Here is a 25,022-nt window from a genome sequence, read left to right on the forward strand (position 1 = left end):
CCAGTACAAAAGTTTGAGAATCACTGCCATAGGTGGTACATCTACACAGCAGTAAAACACTCACAGCTGACCTGGGTCAGCAGACTTGAGCTTGCAGAGCTCGGGCTGTAGGGCTGTAAAATTGCTGTGTAGACATTCCAGCTCAGGGGTGAGGGTCTCAGATCTTGGGCTCCAGCCCAAGCCCAAACATCTACTCAGAAATTTTTAGCCCTGAGCCAGAGTCCAGATGACCTGGGCCAACAATAGTTGTGCCAGCGCTGATGTAACAAGAGAGAACTCTGAAGTGATTACAGTGACTTGGGGGAGATGGAAGGAAGTGTCAGTGGAGAGTAGCTTTACAGAATGACTTGGAATGATTGAGATGACCGTATTGGTCATAATTTAATTTACAAAAATTAAACTAGCTGACACTAGATTACTTAAAGCTCTGACTTCTTTTGTGTGATTTAATCAGCAGGATCAGTAATGTAGTTATTCAGTTGAACAATGTATGAAAATCTGACCCTAAGCATCAGTCTGATTACAAAACTGCATCACTATTTAATGCTAAAACATTGTATTAGTATGAATACAAGACGATTGGATGTAACTGGTATTTTTTTTAAATCTAATTCCTTATTAATTCCTTCCATGTGCAGAACTATGAACAGACTGACTCAGCTGGAGAGATTGGACTTAGGAAGTAATGAATTCACAGAAGTGGTGAGTTTTAGCTAAGTAGCAGAGCTTAGAATCTTTTTCTAAATCTTTATCCTTTAAATCTATTTTTAATCAACATCAAAATGTAAAAATCAGCTTATGAACTATGTTACTGAACAAATGTTGCGTACACTTCTTACTGCTTTATGGAATCTATTTTTAAAATTCTGCCTCAATATTTATTTTCCCTTTCTTTTTTAAAAAACCCTAATGATGTGATAGGACTGTGACATTTGGTAGAAGGTGTATTTTAATATGCAGGCATAGAGATTCTTTTATTTGGTAATCAAATAATTAAATGGTCCAAGTCTTCATTTGCTTCAGTATGGCAGGCAAACATAAACTGTAAAGAGGAACCTTCTGTTGATAGATAGTGAGTGTAAACTATTTGTGCTCAAGAGAAATTATTATTTACTTGCTGTTTTGGGTAGTGCCCACAATAGTATTGGCTTGGGGTTCACAGACCTTGTCATAGGGAAGACTGCCTCCTCTCCCATTTATGATGCTGCAGACAAGCGCTTCCTCTCCCATTTACAATAGCATAATGTCTCTGTAGCAACTACAGCAACTGCTGATACAGAAAAGTAATATTAGGAAAGTATTCAGTGTATTTTTAGCTGTCTTATAATGGAATTTGGCAATTGGAAACATGATGAAGAGCCAACACTGTGTGACCAGCCAACTCTCTGTGACCACTAGTAAGTGCTGTGTGGGACACAGTTTGAGGAGTGCTGTTGTACCATGCACTTCCCTATGCACTACTAGCCCGTGTACTAAGAAAATGTACCGAGGATCAGATTACTTGTTTTCTGTTCCTAGCTCTGGCACTGGGCTGCTTTGTGACTTTGGATGATTCGCTTCATTCCTCTACTCTGTTTTCCCCTCCTACTTAGAAAGTTTAAAGAATTTGCATTATTCTGTGAAGATCTTTTGGCAATGAATGTTAAATTTCTTAAGGAATCCACTTTAAATCTTCACTCATGAACTAATTAAGACTTGCTTGGGAATTCTCAGAAAATTAATTCTGTACTTGTAGTAAGAACCGTAATTTTAAGAAGAGGTTCATATACATATATATTCTTCATACATAGTAAAGTGATTGAATCCACGTTTTAAGTGCAAAACTCAACTCAATCTTAACTATTGAGCTACAGCCAGTACCTCCATCATACATTCTCTCTGTTTTTTTCAGAAACAAAGTATAAATATTTCCAGTGAAGCATACATAATGTGTGTTTTGTCAAGTGGCATTGCCTCTTTCCTGGGGCTTGAGAAAACATTTATATTTAAATGGGAAAACAAATTGTAGATTCCTTTTTCTATATGTCCTCCTTTGAGGCCTATGACAAATTAAGGAGGAAAGTTGTAATAGGAACTTATTGTTAAAATATTCTCTTCATTGATATAATGGTTCATTTATCCCATATACACCTTTTGATTTGCTACTACACTGTTACAGGTTTGAAGTTCGCCTGGTCTAGGATCTAATAGACTTTGACTGAATAAATAGCCATGCTGAGGTGTAAAATTAATAGAATGTTTTTAGATCTCTCAGTATGAAAGGCAGTAAATACATGTAAGATTTATTTAATGTGTGTTCCAAAAGGAAAACAGTTTTTTTTTAAAGATTGTTTTAAAACTTTTGGTCAAATTTTTACACTTGTTAGACACTTACAGTTTGTAAAGATAATTATCTGTGCTGTGTTCTGTGGCTCCACGCAAAGCAAGTATAAATTAAAACTAGGATTAAAAAATCTTATTTAATAAGACTATTCAAATGGCTGAATTGACTGTTTCACTGCTGCATTTAAACTGTTCTTTTGTATCTGATTTTTAAAAATTCTTTTAACAGCCTGAAGTACTTGAACAACTGAGTGGGTTAAAGGAATTTTGGATGGATGGTAATAGACTAACTCTTATCCCCGGGGTATGTCTTTTTGATGTTTTAAATGCATTGTATTTTAACTGTGTGGTAGTACCTATCTTGTCAATTAACTTCTTAAATTAGGAATATTTAACAGTAGCACATAGCCAGGAGATTAAGTAACCCTTTTGAAAGCTGTTGCTAATCCCTTGTGGGATAGGTATAAACAGTTCCTTTCAGTGAAAGTAATTGTTCTGTCATTGTAGATTCTTACCTATGCCTCAATTCTGTAAAGGTTTAGATCAAAATCCTCGTTTTAATAAGGGATATCTACTTTTTTTTTCTGGGAAGAAATTGTACTTTAGAGGGCAAACTGCAATTCAAAAGATATATATTTGGGTAAATTCTAGTGATTACTGTAGATATAGAATATGGCCATTATTATTCATCACTTTTGAGTATCTCCCTTTAGTGTATGTAAGAATTTTACTATGGGTCTGACCCAGAGCCAACTTGAAGCCAGTACAAATGCTCCCATTGATTGTAATAGGTTTAGGGTCGGGCTCTATATTCTGGATCTCAGTTACAGTTATGTACAGTCCATACTGACATTTTATTCCTGTTCTAATGAGCCTTAAAATATATAGTATATACTTGGGGTCACCAAATAAAATTGATAGGCAGCAGGTTTAAAACAAACAAAAGGAAGTATTTCTTCCACAGGTTGACTGTGCGTTCTGTGAACTCTTTGCCAGAAGATGCTGTGAAGGCCAAGACTATAACAGAGTTCATTAGCCCGTTTGTTTATAAGCCAACGCCCCAAGATGGATAAGTAAAAATAGCAAAAGCTGTATGACCCTTTCATAAGACGACCCTATATTTTAGGGTTTGGAAAACTTTGGCTCCCAGCCAGTCAGGGTAAGCCGCTGGCAGGTTGGGATGTTTTGTTTACCTGGAGCATCTGCAGGCATGGGAGCCCCTCAGCTCCCTGTGGCTGTGGTTTGCTATTCCCAGCCAATGGCCACAGGGAGCGGAGGGGCTCCATGCCTGCAGATGCTCCAGCTAAACAAAACGACAATGTATTGGATATTCAATTCAATGATTCCATAAAGTTTAAAATGATCAAATTTTAGTGTAGACCCGTTTATAAGCTGGCCCTCCCGCTCTTTGATGCATCACTTTTTTACCAAAAATATTCTGCTCATGAATGAGTATATAGGGTAGATAAATTGATGGAGGATAGGTCAATCAATGACTATTAGCCCGGATGGGCAGGGATGGTGCCTGTAGTCTCTGTTTGCCAGAAGCTGGAAATGGGTGACAGACTAGATCACTTGATGATTACCTGTTCTGTTCATTCCCTCTGGAGCACCTGGCATTGGCCACTGCCGGAAGACAGGATACTGAGCTAGATGGAATTTTGGTCTGACACAGTATGGCCTTTCTTATGTTCTTATAATTACAGCAATTTGATTATTTTGGAACTTCATGGCTGATTTTTTTTTTTTTTTAAATAAATTGTACTTCAGAGTGCTCTTCGGACATTTGAGGCTTGTAGTCAGTCTACTTTTGTCTACAGAACTTTTCTAGGAACTGATCTAAAGCCATCCTTAGTCTCTTTTCCCATTTCAATGAATTATTCCTTGGATACGTTTTTTTTAAAAGCCTTTCTCTATACTATACAGCCTAAGTTTGGTAAAACTGTCCATAAGTGACATATAGTGGTGTTAGCTGGTTTAGTGTTCATAAACATTTGTGTATGCTTGAGCCATGCAGAAAAATAAGAAAGTTTAAAGTAAAAATATGAAGAGCTTAGGTTTTTGCTTGTTTAATCCCTCAACCTAGTCCAGTTAATGATTGCCATTGGAGTTGCTTTTTAAGGAAAAGTAGGGTTCAACTCTACAAAAACTGTATGCATCAGGGAGAAAGTTGAGTACTTGAAGAGCAATAATGCTGCTTCACCTATGATAAATTATGACACTTCCATGTTACATTAGGTACAGTCTCTGCTTGTGCTAAATTAAAGAGTGTTCCTGAACCTAAGTCTTCAGACTGGAAGAGTACTAACTGGCTCAGAAACTGAATTGTAAAATTAATTAATCTTAAAAAGAAACCCCAAAAGACGGTTACTCACCGTTGTAACTGTTGTTCTTCAAGATGTGTTGCTCATATCCATTCTGGTTAGGTGTGTGCGCGCCGCGTGCACGTTTGTCAGAAGATTTTTACCCTAGCAACCCTTGGTGGGTCGGCTGGGCGCTCCCTGGAGTGGCGCCGCTATAGCGCCAGATATATACCCCTGCCGACCCATCCGCCCCTCAGTTCCTTCTTGCCGGCTACTCCAACAGTGGGGAAGGAGGGCAGGTCTGGAATGGATATGAGCAACACATCTAGAAGAACAACAGTTACAACGGTGAGTAACCGTCTTTTCTTCGAGTGATTGCTCATATGCATTCCAGTTAGGTGATTCCCAAGCCTTACGTAGGCGGTGGGGTCGGAGTGAGATGTTGCAGAATGCAAACTGCTGAGCCAAAGGCTGCATCATCTCTGGACTGTTAGACCAATAAGGCAAAGGTGTGGACCAAGGACCAGGTAGTAGCACAACATAGCCCCTGGAAGGGTATGTGAGTCAGGAAGGCAGCAGAAGAAGCCTGAGCCCTGGTGAAACGAGCAGTAAGGTGGCTCGATGGAACATGGGCCAAGTCACAAGAGGTGCAAATGCACGGCGTCACCCAAGATGAAAACCTCTGGGAGGAGACAGGTAGGCCCTTCATCCGGTCTGCCAATACAACGAAGAGTTGGGGCGTACGAAAGGGCTTTGTCCGATCGATATAAAAAGCGAGCTCCCTATGGACGTCTAGGGAGGGCAAATGTGCTCCCTTCGCGATGAATGTGGCTTCGGAAAGAAGACCGGAAGGAAGATATCCTGGTTGATATGAAAGGTCAACAGCACCTTAGGGAGGAAGGCCGGACGTGGTCACAACCGCACCTTGTCCTTGAGAAACACAGTAAACCGTGGGTCCACCGTGAGAGCCTGAAGCTCGGAGACTCGTCTGGCAGATGCAAAGGCCACAAGGAAAAAACTGTCTTCCAGGGCAGGTATCTCAGCGAGCATGTTGTCAGTGGCTCGAATGGGGCAGGCATGAGTCTGGTTATAACCAGGTTGAAGACCCAGGTTTTGGCGGGGCGGCGAACCTGGGGATATAAACGCCCCAAGCCCTTGAGGAACCTAGAAACCACAGAGTGTGAGAATATGGAGCGGCCACTCTCCCCTGGGTGGAAGGTAGAGATGGCTGCCAAGTGTACCCTTAATGATGACCACACCAGGTGCTGCTGTTTGAAAGATCAGAGGTAGTCCAAGATGGAATGGATCGGAACCTCGGTGGGAGAAACATTGGTGTTTCGTAGCAGCAAGAGAAACACTTCCAGTTGGCCAGATACGTTAACTGAGTGGAAGGCTTCCTACCACCCAGGAGACTCCTGTAGAACCGAGGTAGAACAACGTAACTCGGATCGGTTTAGACCCGCAGCAGGCATGCTGTGAGGTGCAGGGATTGCAGGGCTGGGTGGTGAAGTTTGCCGTGATCCTGCGTTATGAGGTCTGGACAAAGAGGCAGGGGAATCGGGTTGGCTACCGACAGGTCTAGCAACATGGTGTACCAGTGCTGCCTAGGTCACGCTGGAGCGATCATGATTAGGTGCGCTCTGTCCCTGTGGAGTTTTAGCAGGACCCTGTGAACCAGCGGGAACGGCGGGAAAGCGTGCGGCAGACGGCTCGTCCACGGCATCAGAAAAGCAGCCAAGATCGAGCCCGGGGAGAGGCCTCGGAATGAGCAGAACTTCTCTCTTGTTCTGTTCTCGCGAGAGCGAAGAGGACTATGCGGGGAAAACCCCACTTCCGGAAATGGAATGGATAACGTCCGGAGGAATCGATCACTTGAGAGACAGGAAGGATCTGCTGAGGCGATCCGCCAGAGTGTTCCTGACCCCTGGAAGAAAGGACGCTACCAGGTCCATTGATTGGGCTGTGTGGGAGTCCCAGAGCTGGATAGCTCCCTGCAAAGAGGGGAGGACCGTGCTCCTCCGGGCTTGTTTATGCAACGCGTGGCCGTTGTGTTGTCTGTGAACACAGAGACACAACAGCCTTGCAGGTGGTGCTGCAGCGCCTGGTACACAAGGCAGACTGCTCTCAGCTCCCGGATATTGATGGGCAAGGACAGCTGTTGAGCCAACCGAAGGCCTTGAGTGCGAAACTGACCCAAGTGAGCACCCCAGCCGAGAGATGGGAGTCCATCATGAGGGACACCGAGGGGTGAGGTGGATGGAACAGCATCCCTGCGCACATCAGGGAGGGCGTCGACCCCCAGTCGAGGGAGCCTAGGATGCTCGGGGGGGGGGGGGTCGAGGTGACCATGACCATGCTGTCTCTGCCCGGGTGGTACACCGAGGTGAGTCACGATTAAAGTGTACGGAGGCGAAGCCTGGCATGTTTGGTTACGAACGTGTAGGCAGCCATGTGACCCAGGAAACCTAGGCAAGTTCGAGCCAAAGTTGTCGGGAAGGTCCGTAGACCTTGTACAGTGGTTACCATCGCGTGAAATCAAGGCGTAGGTAAGCAGGCTGTGCGATACTGGAGTCCAGGATGGCCCCCAGTTAAGTCTATTCCCTGTGTGGGAATCAGGGTGGATTCCTGTATATGGATCATCAGGCCTAAACGCAGGAATAGGACCTTGTCAACGCCCACATGAGTGGTAACTTGGGCCCGGTGGTCCCTCGAATGAGCCAATCGTCTAGATACGGAGAACGTGTATCCGACGGTGGCGGAGAGGGCGGTGACTACAGCCAGACACTGTGAATACACATGGGGCTGTATAGAGGCCAACCGGGAGGACAGTAAACCGAAAATGACGGTTGGCCACAAACCGGAGGTACCTTCTGTGTGGAAGATAAACGGCGATGTGAAAATACGCGCCCTTCATATCGAGGGCGGCATATCAGTCTCCGGGATCCAAGGATGGGATGACGGTCCCCATGGATACCATGCGGAACTCCAGATATATCATAAACTTGTTGAGCTCCCGCAGGTCTAGGATAGGTCTGAGACCTCCCTTCACCTTGGGGATCAGGAATTAGTGGTACTAGAACCCTTTGCCCCTTTCGTCCTTGGAACCTCCTCTATAGCTCCGATGGGGAGGAGCATCTGCACGTCTTGCAAGAGGAATTGCTTGTGAGAGGGGTGCCTAAGAGGAACGAGGAGGAATAGGCTTTTGCCCAATTGGTAGTTAGGAGGACCCTGATTTTGGCCCTTTTGGGGTCCTGACCAACGCCTACGACTGCCTCAGCGACGCCTGCTGGCAAAACTCTGTCTTTGTCTAGGTGCAGGGTAAGGGCGGCGAGGCTGGGCGGAAAGGTTGGCAGTGAAACATCGGCATGTACATGCCGAGAGGGACTGCATAGTGACCTTGCTGTCCTTTGGGCCTTGCAGCCTAGGGTCAGTTGTGTTTTTTTTTTTTTTTTTTTTTTTTTTTTTTGAGAACAGGCCTTTATCATTGAAGGACAAGTCCTGTATAGTGTGCAGCAGCTGCGAGGGAAGGCTCGATAACTGGAGCCATGAAATGCGCCTCTTGGCAACACCCGAGGCCAGAGTCGTGGCTGCGGAGTCAGCTACATCCAACAAGATCTGGAGGGAAGCTCTCGCCCCTTTCGTCCCTTTTTCCAGGAGGGCATCAAACTTTTGACGGGAGTTCTGAGAAACCGACTCCGTAAATTCTCCCACCGCCACCCATAGTAACGGCTAAGCGGGGCTTGCTGGTTTGCTACGCGAAGTTGCAGGGTGCCTGCCGAGTACATCTTATGGCCCAGGAAGTCCATTCGCCTAGCCCCCTTGGATTTAGGGGCTGGTACCTGTTGGCCATGGCGTTGCATCTCATTGATGGACTAGATGACAAGGGAGCAGGGGGAAAGACGTACATATAGGTGCCTGTCGCCCCTGGAGGATACCATGCACATGCATTCGACTCCCGTGCCCACGGGCGGGATAGTGGCCACTTGGAGATTCATATTGAATGCCACCCGTCTCGGGAGGTCCTGATGGGCCCCCAAGTCGATTAGGGGAGGGCCCGAAGAGTACGCTCCTGCTACCGCCTCATCTGGAGAGGAGGGAGAAGAAAGGCCGGGGACAAGTGGGTCCTGTGTGGGCGCACGCTCCTGGGCGACCTCCTGATTCGGTGGGATGTGGGAATCCGGTGGCTGAACCGGGGCTTCCTCCGTACCGGTCGGAGGGGGATGGCTAACTGTCGCCTCTGGCACCCAGTGCTCTGATGGAACAGAGCAAGATGGGATCACAGGTAGGCCTTTGGCCTGAGGGCACGCCCAAGATGTACAGGGTGGCCACTGATGGGGGTCAGGGTCCTGTGCCTGGGCACCTGGAAGACTCTGGTGTGCACATCCGAATGGATGGCCATGGAGGAGCTAAAAGCCCTGGGCAGAGTCTCCCTCTTTAGCTGATGTCGCTCGACGCGGCACCGGGGATTGGTACCGGGAGACATACCGGTACCGGGAGCGAGAATGGGACCTGCGACCGGAGCGGTGCCGGGAGGTCGACCGAGATCCAGTGCCTGGAGCGGTGCCGAGAGCTGGATCGGCGCCGAGTGTACCAGGTCGGCGAACGGGACGCTGATCGGTGCCGCGAGTACGACCGATACCGAAATGGAGAACGGTGCCAGGACCGTGAGCGGTGTCGGCACCTGGCTTGGCGACGAGACCGAGAACATCTGCGGGACCGCAAACGTGAACGTTGCCACTCTGCGGTGCCGATGCAGGGTGGTCTGAGCAAGGCAGGCTTGCCGATTGACAATATAACCCGCACAGGCGGTGCTGGGGGTTGAGGCAGCGCAGGCGCTGTCATTGCCATCAGCTCCCTCGCCGTGGAAATTTCTCTGGCGTGGAGGGAATAGTGAGCTCAACCACGGCTCACACCGGGGAGCGTTCAGACACTGGACTCGACGGCTCTTGCGTGGCCGCAGTCGACGGTGCCGATATTGTCGGTGCCGCAGCGGGTATCAGAACCGGGCAGACCGACTTATTATAGCGCTCAGGCTGCGGAGCAGGCGGCTCTGACGCAGCTTAATAGTGAGCTCAATCACGGCTCGTACCGGGGAGCTTTCCGGTACCGGACTCGACGGCTCTTGCATGGCCAGAGTCGACGGTGCCGAGACTGTCGGTGCCGCAGCAGATATTGGTGCCGGGCGGTCCGGCTTAGTATAGCGCTCGGGCTGCGGAGCAGGCGGCTCGGCGCAGCAAGAGTCTTGTGCCTCTTCATCCTCCAGGAGAGGGATCCATGCCGAGCGGACGTCAGAGCCAGCGACGGCCGGTGCCGAGAGGCCTTGGCGGTACCGGCGATCTGGTGCCGAGGGAGCGCTTCTTGAAGACTAACCAGCGCTCGGTGCCGAGAGCGGAGGAGCAAGAGCTGCCTCCCTCAGGAGCTGCTTGAGATGAAAGTCCTGCTCCCCTTTTGTTCTCGGCTTAAAGGCCTTACAAATGCGGCACTTATCTGTTAGTTGAGATTCCTCGAGGCACTTAGGAGAGGATCTCTTGTCGGCATCGGCTTGTGGCCGGCCGAGCATTGTGAAACCCTGTGAACCGGGCATCGTACCCGGCACCGGGTGCGGGGAAGGGGATAATCCCCAAACCCCTGTGAACTAAATACATTAACTTATACTACAAACGAATAAAGTTAACTACAACTATATAAATCTGAACTATATACAAGAATTAACGAGAGAAACTACGAGTAGCCAGGGAAGTGGAGGTCAGCTAAGCCGCGCTCCACTGTTCCAACGACCGACACAGGCGGTAAGAAGGAACTGAGGGGCGGATGGGTTGGCAGGGGTATATATCTGGCGCTATAGCGGCGCCACTCCAGGGGGCGCCCAGCCGACCCACCGAGTGTTGCTAGGGTAAAAATCTTCCGACGAACGTGCACGCGGCGCGCACACACCTAACTGGAATGCATATGAGCAATCACTCGAAGAAGAATAACTGGATTGTTTACATTTAAACTGTGCAGGCTTGCATACAACTATACATCACATTCTGATATTTATATATTTTAAAAATAAATTTAGTAGCATGATATAGTTTGGCTATTTAATATCAAAGTTACACCATGATGCTAATAATACTTTGTTTTATCTTCTCTTGCAGCATGATACTTTAGAGCAGAGGACCCCCTTTGAAAATAGTTCAGGCTGTGACAACCCCTCTCCATACCATGCCACCCTTACTTATGTACTGCTGGTGGTGGCAGCGCTGCCTTCAGAGCTGAGCGCCTGGCCAGCAGTAACCACTCTCATGACCCCCACTACAATAGTCTTGCAACCCCCTTTTGGGTCAGGACCCCCAGTTTGAGAAACGCAGCTTTAGAATCAGTAGACTGTCAGAAATAATGGCTTTCTTTGTTGATTGAAGTTGCAGAGTTAACCCATTTTTTCCCCTCACATTTAGTTAATTGGCAGCTTGAAACAGCTGACCTACTTGGATGTTTCTAAAAACAACATTGAAATAGTTGAAGAAGGTGTTTCAGGCTGTGAAAGCCTACAAGACCTGCTATTATCCAGTAATTCACTTCAGCAACTTCCAGAGTCCATAGGTTTGTATTATCATCTAATTTATGCACTTTAAAAAAAAATTAAGGTAGCTGTTGCACAAAACTTTATGGAATACAACTTGGAATAGCCTATGGACCCAAAAGCAAAACAGTAATAAACTGTTCTGTTCATAATTGTGCAAGACATTGGATAAAATCATAATGCATGGTTGACTAACATTCTGGAATTGCAGTTTTTTCATAAATTTTGAAAAACTTTTTGTAAATGAATGGCAAAGTATTAACTTTAACTAGAGATGAGGGGTTTAACTTTTCTGTGTGGCTGACATATATGATGAGCTGGAAATGAAACTCTGTAAACTAATCTGCTTATTTCCTCACGAGATACATAGCATATATGTTTCCCAAGATTTCAGGTAATATGGAAGACATGACTTGCCAGTAACATTTATTCTTAACTGCAACTTCCTCTATTTGAAGAAATTACACTCTTTTTATTTGAATACTCTTTTTTTGATTAGATTTTCATTTTACAACAGGTTCACTAAAGAAAGTAACAACACTTAAAATTGATGAAAACCAGTTGATGTATTTGCCAGACTCCATAGGAGGGTAAGTGTTTCACCTGAACAAAACTTTGCCTTGTTTTTCTGCAAGTTCTTCATTAACAATGTTCTTCTTTCTATGGTGGTGGTATACCTATATCTTTGCTTGGTATGACTGGTTGCACTAATCTCTCTCCATGAGATAATGATGTTCAACAGTAGCCTTCACATCCAACTGCTAGTTGGCTGTATGTAACTGTATTTTCAAGGAGCTGAATCCTGCATTCAGAAATTCAGGCATCAATATATGTGAGAAATGAACTGGAAGTATGGGAGCATAAAACAATACTTATGCGTAAGGCTGTTCACAGATTCCGTGACTTTCCATGACTTCTGCAGGGGCTGGTGCTGGCTCAGGGGCTGACCAAGCCGGGCAACCCCATTGCCAGCAGCAGCAGTTTGGGTGTGTTGGAGGGGGTTAGGAGATGGAGAATGCAGGGGGTGCTTTCCTCGGGGTGGGGGGCTCCCTGGCTCCCACTGACATGGCCCTGCAGCTCCTAGGCAGCAGAGAGGTCAGGGGGCTCCGTGCTGGCTGTGCCCGCAAGCCCTGCTCCCACAGCTCCCATTGGCCAGCGCTTATGGCGGGAGCAGCGTGCGAAGTCCCCTGGCCCCTCTGCTACCTAAGAGCTGCAAGGACTCGGAGCCGTGTAGGCAGCCCTTGCCAGTCCCGCCAGCCCTCCCCCCCCCCCACAGCACCAGCAGGGGTCCTGGGCAGGGGCGGCTCTAGGCACCAGCGGGCCAAGCGCCCGCTTGGGGCGGCATCCTGGGGAGGGCGTCATTTGGCTCCGGTGGAGCTCCCGCCGGCATGCCTGCGGCAGGTCCACCGGAGCCCGGGACAAGCGGACCTGCCGCAGTCATGCCTGCGGCGGGTCCCGTCTTCCCGCGGCTCCGGTTGAGCTCCCGCAGGCATGACTGCGGCAGGTCCGCTCGTCCCGGGCTCCGGTGGAGCTCCACCGGAGCCAAATGACGTCCTCCCCAGGATGCCGGAGCCGCGGGAAGAGGGGACCCGCCGCGGGACTGGGGAAGGGCGGCGCAGCGCTCCGCGCTGCTTGGGGCAGCCTACTTTGTAGAGCCGCCCCTGGTCCTGGGCCACCTCCCCCAGCTCCCGCGGCACCCCCGGACTGCCCTTCCCCTCCCCCCCAGAGCACCCGTGGCACCCTTCCCAAGTTTTAATTAGAGGCATATAGTAAAAGTCAAAATTCCCCGTGAGTAAAATGTAGCCTTTCTTATGTGTTTAGTAAAACATGCAGTCAAATTAAAATGTAGAGAGACATAGTGTATACAAAAGATCCCAGCTTCATATTTGTGGCTGCGTGAGTTACATACTGTAAACATTTAAAATAAACTCAAATAACAGGTATTTTATACATTCCATTTTAACAATGAGACATGAATTTCTTCCCCGATTAAACAGAGTCAACAAATCAGATTTGGGCCAAACCACTCATCTTTTATTGTCATTAGGTATTCACCATTTTTATCAAAAAATAAACCAAGTAAAGTAATACTAAAAATCATTGGTTCAAAATGTAAATACGGTAGAGAATTTAGACTTGTTTTTTAAAAAAATGAGTTGATATAGTAAAAACTTACAGGCATTCATTCAATTGTTGTTTTTGCCTAGCTGTATTAAATTTGTTAAATTATGTTTGGATATCAGAATTCAAAGTTAAGGTGCTCAGCTACAAATTGCAGTTTATTTACTGTGAGACATAAGTGAACCAGCTTGTGTAAAACAATAAGTTAAGTTTGCACGTCAGCCCCAATTCTTCACCTTTTAAAAATGTTTGCTTAATGAGGTCCTCATCACATTGGCACCAACTGCTCTCTACCTGCCATATTCCTACTTTTTAGGACTTAAAGAAGTCTTTATCCCTTCATTGCCGTCCCAGCTTGACATTTTTCTGATTCTGGCTTGTCCACTTTGAATGTTTCCATTATCTGGTGTGCTTCAAACAGCACTGTATGATGCAGTGTGTAAAAATTTTAAGTGGAGATGCCGGGCCCTACGACAGAGGTACCTAGGTCATCAGCCATTTAGATTTAAGGACTGTGTTGGGGTAGCAGAGATTGAAAAACAAGCTACAGGTAGTTAAGAGGGAAAGTCTACTTGGCCTGAATACATGAGGAGAAAGTATCAGTATAGTTTAGGTTCAAAAAGTATCTGAATTTTTTAATGGTTATTTAGGTTTCTGAAGCATTTGAGTTTCATCCATAAATTTAATTGTAAATAAACCTTTTTCTAATTATAATGAAAATTATTTGTATTTTAAGAATTATATTGTTAAAGCAAGTATCAGAGGGGTAGCTGTGTTAGTCTGGTTGTGTAGAAGCAGCAAAGAATCCTGTGGCACCTTATAGACTAACAGATGTTTTGCAGCATGAGCTTTCGTGGGTGAATACCCACTTCTTCGGATGCAAGCAGTGTTAAAGCAAGTAAGCTTTTATGTACATTTCAGGTTAATATTTTGAATTTCTTAATTTTGTTCAGGCTAATATCAGTAGAAGAACTGGATTGTAGTTTCAATGAGATTGAAGCTTTGCCTTCATCTATTGGGCAACTCACTAACATAAGGACCTTTGCTTCAGATCATAATTTTTTAACACAGCTGCCACCAGAGGTATGTTTTTGCTTAGAGCCCATATTAATCCATATTACCTGGATATTAGACTATATTTTATACTTACCTTAGTTCTGTTCACTTCAGATACTAAAGTGACAGATTTTGAGTGGATTTTCTGAAAATATTTTAAAAATTCATTGATGTACATATAGTGACTTTCAAGCAATTGCAATCCAAGTATTGAAATATTTTGAGGCAAGCTTGGTTTTGCAAAAGTAATGTCTGAATTGTTAGCTCATAAACAACATGATACAAAATGAAGAAAATAATAATTACTTTTACTTAATATTATAATGGTATATTCACTTTCATATTTAAGAATAAAGCAAATAAAATTGTACACACAAAATAAAATTTAATATTAGATGTGTTCATTGTAATATTGTGAATCAGTGTAAGTAGAGTTGTAAAGCTGAATAATTATTTATTTTTTCAGATTGGAAACTGGAAAAATGTAACAGTGCTATTTCTGCATTCCAACAAGCTTGAATTTCTCCCTGAAGAAATGGGTGATATGCAGAAATTAAAAGTCATCAATCTAAGTGACAATAGGTTTGTGAATTGCATTCATTTAGTTAATTATGGCATAAAATGCAGAAGCATTGCAGAGATTGGAATGCATTGTGTCTCCAAGACATTTTTTACAAAATATAATCCTTTTCACTCTATTCTTCCAAAAATATTGTGATCTTTCTCTTGGAGTTTTTTCTCATCTTAAAATTAAAATAACACCTTTCATTTATATTTTATTATTTGTCACACTAATCGTCTTACTGCATATATTTGGACACCTCTACATTTTGTAAAAGCTTCTTTATTCCTTTCCAGTCACTGCAGTAGGAGTGATTCATGAAGCAGAACTGCACTATTTCACATTTTTATTGCTATTGTACTCTTCCAGCTGCATGTGAATCCAGCAGATATGTTGTAGTTGCTAAGCCCAAGTGGTTTTAATGTATATCTTTTTTTCCTTGTGTGGCACAACTTCATCTCATTCATAATCATCAACATTTATTCTTTTGGAGTTAAATTTATAAGACTATCTGAATCAGTATTTCAGGAAAGACTTGAATGCCATATATGTAGGAACAGTACAAGGCAGGATACAGACAGGGGCGGTTCTACGAATTCCGCCACCGCAAGCAGGGTGGCGCGCTGCGCCGCTCGCGCTGCCGGGCGCCGGTCTAGCGCCTCCGTGGGACCTCCCGCAGACGTGCCGCTGGTCCCGCGCCTACGGTGGAGCTTCCGCAGGCATGCCTGCAGGAGGTCCACACGAGCCGCAGGACTAGCGCAGCTGCCACAGTCATGCCTGCGGGAGGTCCAGTCATCCCGCAGCTCCGTTGGACCTCCCGCAGGCATGACTGCGGAAGGTCCGCCGGACCCGCCTGCTGCCCTCCAGTTAAAATGCCGCCCCATGCGCGCGCTTGGCGCGCTGGGGTCTGAAGCCGGCCCTGGATACAGAATACTATCACGGTACATTGTATAGTATTTTGAATGCATCTCTGCATTTATTAGACTGGTCAGTGAAATTGTGATAAAACATTTCTTTGCAGGAATTTGCCATTCCATTGAAATTGAAACATTTCACAGAGATCATTCGATTTTGGCAAAGTTCCTCTGGAAGTGAAGCAAGATTCCAATGGAACACAGCCTAGTTACCTGCCAGCTTGCCTACCTGGCTCCTCGGCAGCCCACCAGGTGTACTGTCTCAGAGTTGGAGACTGCAGAAGTTCTAGGGTCTGCAGATCTAGGAAAGCCCACTATTTGGATTTTCTCCTTCACTTTAGTGACAGTTTAGACTTTTTTGGGGGGTGGGGGGACAGGCGGGAGGCAGGAGGTTGTAGCTAAACAAAACAATACCAAATTTCAAAATATTGAACTGCTCCACAAAATGGAATTATCTTTCTCAACACAGCTTTAGCATTTACTGGAAATGAAACGGTTTGCTGCTCGAATTATTACCTTTCTATTTATCTAGCAATATTTTCTTTAAATGTTTTGCAAGCTTTTTAGAGGCTATATAGATATAGCATTGTTTCTGAATAGACCGTTAGTCTTGACAGCCATACTTAGATTAATTTTTTGCCTTGTGTATTGTGATGTTTCTTTCACAGACTGAAGAATTTGCCCTATAGCTTTACAAAGCTACAACAGCTGACTGCGATGTGGCTATCAGACAATCAGGTGAAAAATATTTTTAATAAGTTTGTATAATTGGTATTTGTCCAAGTTACTCTCAATAGAAATAGTTAATTTTATGGAATAATCAGTTGGGTAAAAAGTGATAATCTGCAGATACACCAAGACAACCTTGAGTTGTAATTTCCTCAGTTTTTGTAAGCTAAACAGCAGTGAGTGGCATATGAACGGGAGACATTCATACTTCTGGCAATCCAATAGTAGATAACACTCTCTTCTCTGAGTCAGTACTGAACCAGTGCCCGGATTGGTGTTATATTATACGTTATTTCAGCTGCGATATAAAACAGAGGTAAAAAGAACAGGAGTACTTGTGGCACCTTGGAGACTAACAAATGTATTTGAACATAAGCTTTCGTGGGCTACAGCCCATTTCATCGGATGCATGCAGTGGAAAATACAGTAGGAAGACAGACAGACAGACAGACAGACAGACAGACAGACACACACACACACACACACACACACACACACACACACACACACCATGAAACAATGGGTGTTACCATACACACTCTAACGAGAGTGATCAGTCAAGGGGAGCTATTACCAGCAGGAGAGAAAAATAACTTTTTGTAGTGGTAATCAAAATGGTCCATTTGCAGCAGTTGACAAGAAGTTGTGAGGAACTGTGGGGGGTGGGGGGAATAAACATGGGGAAATAGTTTTTGTGTAATGACCCATCCACTCCCAGTCTTTATTCAAGCCTAATTTAATGGTGTCCATTTTGCGAATTAATTCCAATTCAGCAGTCTCCCATTAGAGTCTGTTTTTGAAGTTTTTGTTGTTGTAATACTGCGACCTTTAGGTATGTAATGGAGTGACCAGGGAGATTGAAGTGTGTGTCGTCCCCCCCCCCCCCCAACCACCACCACCACCACTGTTCCTCACAACTTCTTGTCAACTGATGCAAATGGACCATTTTGATTACCACTACAAAAAGTTTTTTTTTTCTCTCCTGCTGGTAATAGCTCACCTTAACTGATCACTCTCATTAGAGTGTGTATGGTAACACCCATTGTTTCATGTTCTCTGCGTGTGTGTGTATATATATATATATATATCTTCCTACTGTATTTTCCACTGCATGCATCCGATGAAGTGGACTGTAGCCCACGAAAGCTTATGCTCAAATTAAATTTGTTAGTCCCTAAGGTGCCACAAGTACTCCTGTTCTTTTTGCGGATACAGACTAACATGGCTGCTACTCTGAAAACAGAGGTAGCAACCACACTGGTAATTTCAAGATCCTTTACATTTTTTGTAAGGCAGGGCACTGAACCTATTGTCCTGATCAAATTTTAGTTTAGAAAATTGTTCTGTTCTATGCACTTCCCTGCAGTTTCAAATGGATAATGTAAGCTCCAGATGTAGAATATTTGGGGACTATGAAATGTCATTCATTCATAGAATGAAACTGAATACTTTGTCGTGTAAACGTATCTATCCGTTTTATGCATCTCTAATACACTATTATACAGTGTTTTTGTTTATAGAATTCCCACACTATTATTATTAAATATGCACTTCTTTGATATAACTTTATTTTGTATAACTTGTAAAAATCCTTCAGAGAAGAATACATGGGAATTAATGCCAGACAGATCACAGTCTTCAAAATCTAATCTGCATTGGGTAGATAAGTAGCAGGAATTTCAATGTTGAGATTCTATTTGAATATTACACATGTATATTCTCATAGTATTTTTTCTTTTCTCAGTCTAAACCGCTCATCCCCCTTCAAAAAGAAGTCGACCCTGAAACACAGAAAACAGTGCTTACTAATTACATGTTCCCCCAGCAACCAAGGAGTGAGGATGGTAGGAATTGATTCTTTTTGTCAAAAATGCTGACCAGTGAAAGTAAAAATGGAAAAGAGTTCAGAGAACATGACTTTCAATATATAGATCTAAAACCAAGAACAATTTGACGAAAATTTGTCTGAAGAATGTGAACAATAACTTATCAGAGGTAGAACTGAGTAAGTCCAGGGATTATTAAATGGGGGGGAGAAGAGTGGCTGGGGGGGGGGAGAGCGAGTGAGTGTGTGTGTGTGTGAGAGAGAGAGAAATAGAGGTCAGGACTGGCAGTGCCTTCTATTATTATGTTTGCCTGACTCATCCCATTATAAGAGATATTGTTTTCAGTTGCTTATAATTTTGCCAAAGATGAACCTTTTGGGCTGGAAATTGCTCTGCCTGGTGTCTGCCTCAGACTGACTTTTTTTGAAAGTTTGATCCAGAATGGTATGGCCATTTCCAAGAATGAGGTTAGGGAAAAATATATTGTTTTGCCATACTGGGAAAAAATAAGTTCTTAAAGCCATTTCATTGCGAAGCTCTAGCATGTCCATGCTTTGGCACAGGAACTTATAAGTTGGTAGGGGTCCGGAGGTGGCCTTTGTTTCAGGGACGTGCTGTTGCTCTTCCCATGAAAAAACACCCAGATTTGACTAAGTTGTAAGCCTTTGCAAAATGTAAGTTGCACATGGTAGGTAGACAAGTTAGAACTTTGCAGATAGAATTTCCAGAGATTCTGTCCACACTGAGCATGCAGCAGATTCTGTGTGTGACCAAACTCTTCATGTGCCATTGCCATAGAATAACTGAACATGCACAAGCCCAGAGATATAGGAGCTCAGCAGAGTTGCTGCTCTGATCCAGGGTGGGGCTGGGAACCGGATCTGGGAGCAGGGAGACTGTTTCTTCTGTTGGTGGCCAGGTAAAGTAAAGGAGGAAGTTGCCTGACTGTGATGCAAAAGGCAAGAGCTGGACTGGGGGTGAGGGTAGGAGAAGAAGTAGATTGAGACAAGGAACCTAGGGAGAGGAAGGGAAGATTGGGGCAAGTGAGTGGGAGGACTGGGACTAGTTGGGTAAGGAGTTTGGGACCAGTTTCCTGGCAAGGGAAACTGGGAGTGTGGCAGGGGACTGAGAGTGGATGAGAACCTGGGGAGACTAGGAGTGCTTGGGAAAGGACATTAGAACGGAGAATCGGTAGGAGTGGAGAAGGGGTGGGTGATGGACAGATCTGATGAGGACATGGATGTGCAGAAAGAACTAGGACTGCCTTGGCAAAGAGATTGGGAAAAGGAGCTGAAGAAGGGGGAGGCTGAGTTAGCAATAGGAACCCTGATAGGGAGTCTATGATTCTGAGGTGAGGATTGCGGGGAAAAGAGAGATCGGAGAAAGAGTGAGAAGCCAGGAGCTGGAACTGGCTGGGCAAGGAGACTGGAAGTTCGGGAAGTCAGAGAACAGGAATGGGTGAAGAGAGTTGGACTCAAGGAGTGTGGAGAATAGGGCTGGTTGGGCAAGGAGACTAACTGGGAAGAGACAGGTGAGGAATGGAGACAAGGACTTGGCTAGGTGACAAGAATGTGTCTGGAATGAGGAGCCAGGGGTGAGGAAGAAATGGCACAGGGACAGGTTGGAGGGATCAGGGCAGAAGAAGGTAGGCTTGTTGGAGGACAAGCAGAAGGATACCTGGCCACTTCAGAGCTTGGAATGGAATCCTAGACTCCATTTTCCTCACCATTCAGCTGCTGTCAGCAAAAATCTCTGAAACCTACTGGCAAAGTGTCTCATCCCCCACTAGTGTTAGTCCACAAGGAGGATGACAACCCACTTCTGTTGTTAGTTACTACTTCAGCTCAAGTGGCAGAGTTCTGTGCAGTGAATGTAAAAGTTCCAACTCTGCTGATAAACCATGTGGTTATCAACATGATGCCACAAGATGGAATTTCTGATTTTTTATTTTTTTTTAAATTTGCTTTTTCTGAGAACCTAGGAAATTATCCACATGCAAAAAGTTAAAGTAACGTTATTAAGGTTGTAAAATCAAGTACTCAGAAGTTGGTAAATGTCAGAATTGCGTGACCTTTGTAACCTAGTGACTTCGCAACCTTAATAATAATCTTTTAACACACATTCTGATCCCAAATTGTGATAGTATTATTACAAAAAGGGTGAGGGGTTGTTCCGACCCAATATAAGAAAGCAGAAAAGCGGAGTAAGTACTCTTCTCCTTCATGACTGCTTTGGAGTGGAGGAAAGGTCACCATCCCAAAACCAGGTTTCAAAAAGAACTATAGATTGAATCCTTTAATTTTTTTTAGGTAGGAAAAACCTACATAGTAATGCACTCCAAGTATAGATTAGTCAACTGAAATTTGTCTTCAAAGATGTATTTTGCTGAAATGTCAACATTTGCCTTATTTATTCAATACATATCATTGTAATCATCTCGACTATAGCAGGCTACATTTGGGGTTCATATAATCTAGAAATTATTTTTCTATTGCAGTGGTTCTCAAACTTTAGCAACCTGAGGACCCCCATTTTGATTTACAATTTTTCAGAGACCCCCAAGCCCCCCGCTCAGCCCTTGCCTCGCCCCCTTCCTCAAGGCCATGCCCTACCCCCTTCCCTGAGGCCACGTCCCCACTCTATTCCGCCCCCCCAGTCACTCGCTCTCCCCCACCCTCCCTCACTTTCACCAGGCAGGGAGTTGGGGTGCAGGTGGGGGTGTGGGCTCTGGGCTGGGAGTTTGGGTGCGGGAGGGGGCTTAGGACTGGGGCAGGTGTGTGTGGTGCGGGAGGGAGTGCGGGAGGCAGTTTGGGTGTGGGAGGAGGTGAGGGCTCTGGGAGGGAGTTTGGGTCAGGCTCTGGGCTACAGCAGGGGGTTGGGGTGCAAGAAGGGGAGAGGGGGACGGTACTTACCTCGGGCAGCTCCTGAGAGCGACCAGCACGTCCCTCTGGCAGTGGCTCCTAGGCAGGGGACAGGGTGTCTCCACGCACTGCCCCCTGCCTGCAGGCACCACCCCCACAGCTCCCATTGGCTGGAGTTCCCGGCCAGTAGGAAATGCGGAGTGGCACTCAGGCTGGGGGCAGCACATGGAGACACCCTGCCTTCCAGGCCACAGGGACGGGCTGGTTGCTTTCAGGAGCAGCACGGACCCAAGATCCCCGCTCCTCCCCCTCCCTCTCCCAGGCGTGAAGGAGGCGCTGGAAGGAAGGGAGAGGAGTTGAGCGAGGGTGGTGGGGAGGAGTTGATCAGCGGGATCCCCAGGGGTCCACGGACCCAGTTTGAGAAACACCATTCTATTGCAAGTATAGGAATATTGAAAAGCAGCTGTTTGTGAGCAACCTCTTCATTGCTAATGTGATATATAGGAATGCAGGGGATTTTTGTAGTAAAGTTTGACAGATTAATACAGAACCAATTTATGTAACATCTATCATAAACATATATGCTGCAGTAATTGGTGACAACAAGGTAATCTAGGATTTTTCCTTTTGCTAAAAATAAAAAATAGTTTGTAAAACTGTAATTTTCATAATTCCTGCTTAACCATGTGCTTATCTTAATGTTTTTAGTGGGGTTTTTTTTGTTGTTTTTAAGGCTCGGAGGTGGTAGTAGTAGTAGTAGTAGTATGGATATTTGGAAGTCTGGCATATTTGTAGGTAAGTCTTTCTTTAGTGTAAATATGTAAATCTTAGTGAAATGAAGTTGAGTGTTGCCATATCAGCCTTTATTAGACATATCAGAAAAGCAGCCTGCATAATTTTTTACAGTTGGCAAGCTCAGCTCAGGGGAGTTCCTTTGGTGAGAATACTTGAAAACTGAAGTACAGCTTTGCAGAGGATTTTTCTGTAGATTGCAGCTGAAGTCACTATTAATAGAAAATGGTCAGGTTCTCAATGCAATGAGCTGCAGCATAGCATTGGTCTGAGGATAGGTCTTTAGTTTCTGGTACTTCTGGTCCTTTACCTTCTGAAGCACAGATATAAATCAGGGCCGCCCAGAGGGGGGGGCAAAGGGGGCAATTTGCCCCGGGCTCCGCAGGGGCCCCCAAGAGAACAGCGGGGGCTCCCGCCTCCGCCCCTCTCCTGGAGCCCTAGCACATCAAGCGCTGTCCTCAGACAGCGCCGCAGCGTGTCTCCGCCGGGGCCCCTGAGCCCCGCACCGCTCAGAGCCGCGTCGTCAGGGGGCGGGGCTGGGAGCTCTGGGCTGAGCTCGGCTCCCTCCGCTCGGCGTGGAGCTCCCAGCCCCGCCCCCTCCCCACGCGGCTCTGAGCGGGACGGAGCTCAGGCCCCGCCGGCCACACGCTGCGGCTGTTCCGGCGAGGCGCTGAGGCTCCGGGTGAGGAGGGAGCCGGGGGTAAGAGGTTGGGAGCGGGGGGGGAAGCGGGACCCGCCGCCGAAGCGCAGCCCGGTCTTCGGCGGCAATTCGGCGGCGGGGGGGCCCCTTCCGTTCCGGGACCCGCCGCCGAAGTGCCCCGAAGACCCGCGGTGGGGGCCCCCTGCCGCCGAAGACCCGGGGCCCCCGGAATCCTCTGGGCGGCCCTGATATAAATACAAACCTCACCTAATAAAAGGAATGAAAAAGAAATGGTTTCTAATATAATTTCATGTGTCCTGTTTTTATTGGAATTGTGTTTTGTTTTTTTTATTTAGTTCTGTTCATATCTGATAATGAAAGTTTCAATCCCTCTTTGTGGGAGGAGCAGAGAAAACAGCGTGCTCAGGTGGCATTTGAATGTGATGAAGATAAAGATGAAAGGGAGGCACCACCCAGGGTCAGTATTGCCAACTCCATTTTGAATTCCTAATTCTCCCCCTTTACTCTTGCTAATGGCAATCAACCTCTATCTGCATTGATTAGTCTCTAGTAGCTGAAGAATTAAAAAGCATAAAACCTATTTTCTTTTCATGCCTCATATTTTTTAAATTACCCAAGGGAAAAATCTTTTTGATCAGTTGGTGTCTGCTTTGCCTGGCCAGTTAGGATATGTTATTAAAATGGAGCACATGTTATTAAACTGTGAACTGGTTTAAGGCAATATTTTTCTTCTGGGATACTGAACTATGATGCTTTGAAAAAATTCAAGACAGTAGTTGGAAAGAATCATTGGCTTCTCACAAGGATTAAAGACTGTATTTTGAGTTTTCTATAAATATATGACAAGGAGAAACTGCAACCACTTTAATGGGACAAGATGGGGCATGCATTAGACAACAAACTGTTTTCCGGGACTAGCTAATTTAGCCTCAGCGCCCCTGGGTTTGTCCAGGTATAATTGAAATGGCAAAATAGATATGCAGGGTTTGTTCTGCTAATTCCTTCTTGTAAAATTCATATTTGATTGACTATTCATGTTTTAAGTTGTTTTGTTTCTCTTATTTTCTTTGTTTCTCAGGAGGGTAATTTGAAGAGATATCCAACACCATATCCTGATGAACTAAAGAATATGGTCAAAACAGTTCAAACGATAGTACACAGACTAAAAGATGAAGAAACCACTGAAGATGGTGGCAGAGAGTCAAAGAAAGAAGGCCAGCAAGTTTCAGTAAAAGATGTGGGTGTAAAGGTTAGAATCAATATCCTCTTCCAGTTTTGACAGCTATCCCAAAGATCTGGAGTATGATATTGCATAACAATATATTGATTGATTTCTTCTAATTCAATCTCTTTTTTTGAAATGTTTCAGTGAGGAAAAAAAAGTCAAATTAAAGATCAGAACCTGTGTATTCAGTACTTTAAAAGAGCCAGTTATAAATGGCTGCTTTGTGTTAGTAATAGTTGCTGCCCTCTGAATGACTCTGCTTAGGAAGCAACCCGAGTGACTTGCTCCTGAGGCCAGTATAAATTAGACATATCACAAAAGTAGCTTGTTTGATCTTCCAAAAGATACACCTCCATCGCCTTTAAGCATCCCTTATTTGCTGACCCTCAAATTGGAAATCAGAATGATCACAAAGGGCTCTGCTTTTCTCCCATCTGACCAGAGGGTTTATAGGAAAAGCTGAAAAAGGCAGCAGTGGTGAAGCATCTAAGGGATCCTTCACTGGCTGAAACATGTTGATTCTGCTTGGTGGTAAGGTGGGAGAACTGTGCTGACAGCTGCTCACTTCTCTCATTGTCAGGCCACCTGTGTGGGTGGTAGTGTTTTTTGATTAATGTGTTCACTTATCTGCCAATCTAATAGGAATGTATTGGATAAAATAGGCCTTGGGGGGGAAAAAAAGTTTATAATCATCTGTCTTAATAATCTGAAAGGTATTTTCTCTCCAATTTGCTTCACAGTCAAAATTATGAAGTTTTGAAGTTGAGTCTGTTTGTCATTGTATGGTTTTCCCAAAATATAAAATGTTAGCGCTAATTATAAAATATTAATAATTATGAACCTTTGCAGGGTGGTTCTCCACTAATCTTTTTTTTTTTTTTTTTACTCTAGACTTCAGAAATGGCTTCAGCAAAGAGCAAAACAGAAGACGGAGAGAACTATATGATGGAAAACTGCGTGCAGAAGCCCACTGAACCAGAAGCTGAGCACAGCACTGGAAATTCACAGATGACCGCACATGTTAAAACCTTAGAGAACACGAAAATAATTGTCAACCATGAAGATACGCTTGAGGTATGGCTGTG

General features: G+C 45.1%; 1 protein-coding gene across 11 annotated transcripts in view; it reads left to right on the forward strand.

Moving 5' to 3' along the window:
- Positions 1-25,022, forward strand: part of ERBIN (erbb2 interacting protein) — a 249,589-nt gene that overhangs the window by 181,564 nt on the left and 43,003 nt on the right. For all 11 annotated transcript variants that reach the window (XM_039544892.1, XM_039544893.1, XM_039544898.1 and 8 more), the window contains 11 exons: positions 639-702; positions 2,552-2,626; positions 11,066-11,210; positions 11,708-11,780; positions 14,265-14,394; positions 14,834-14,949; positions 16,512-16,581; positions 18,317-18,416; positions 23,048-23,169; positions 23,791-23,961; positions 24,829-25,011. In XM_039544892.1, the coding sequence (XP_039400826.1) occupies positions 639-702; positions 2,552-2,626; positions 11,066-11,210; positions 11,708-11,780; positions 14,265-14,394; positions 14,834-14,949; positions 16,512-16,581; positions 18,317-18,416; positions 23,048-23,169; positions 23,791-23,961; positions 24,829-25,011 (1,249 nt within the window). The remainder of the gene's footprint in view (positions 1-638; positions 703-2,551; positions 2,627-11,065; positions 11,211-11,707; positions 11,781-14,264; positions 14,395-14,833; positions 14,950-16,511; positions 16,582-18,316; positions 18,417-23,047; positions 23,170-23,790; positions 23,962-24,828; positions 25,012-25,022) is intronic.

The sequence above is a fragment of the Mauremys reevesii genome, linkage group 6 (assembly GCF_016161935.1).
Source record: "Mauremys reevesii isolate NIE-2019 linkage group 6, ASM1616193v1, whole genome shotgun sequence".
Taxonomy (NCBI): domain Eukaryota; kingdom Metazoa; phylum Chordata; order Testudines; family Geoemydidae; genus Mauremys; species Mauremys reevesii.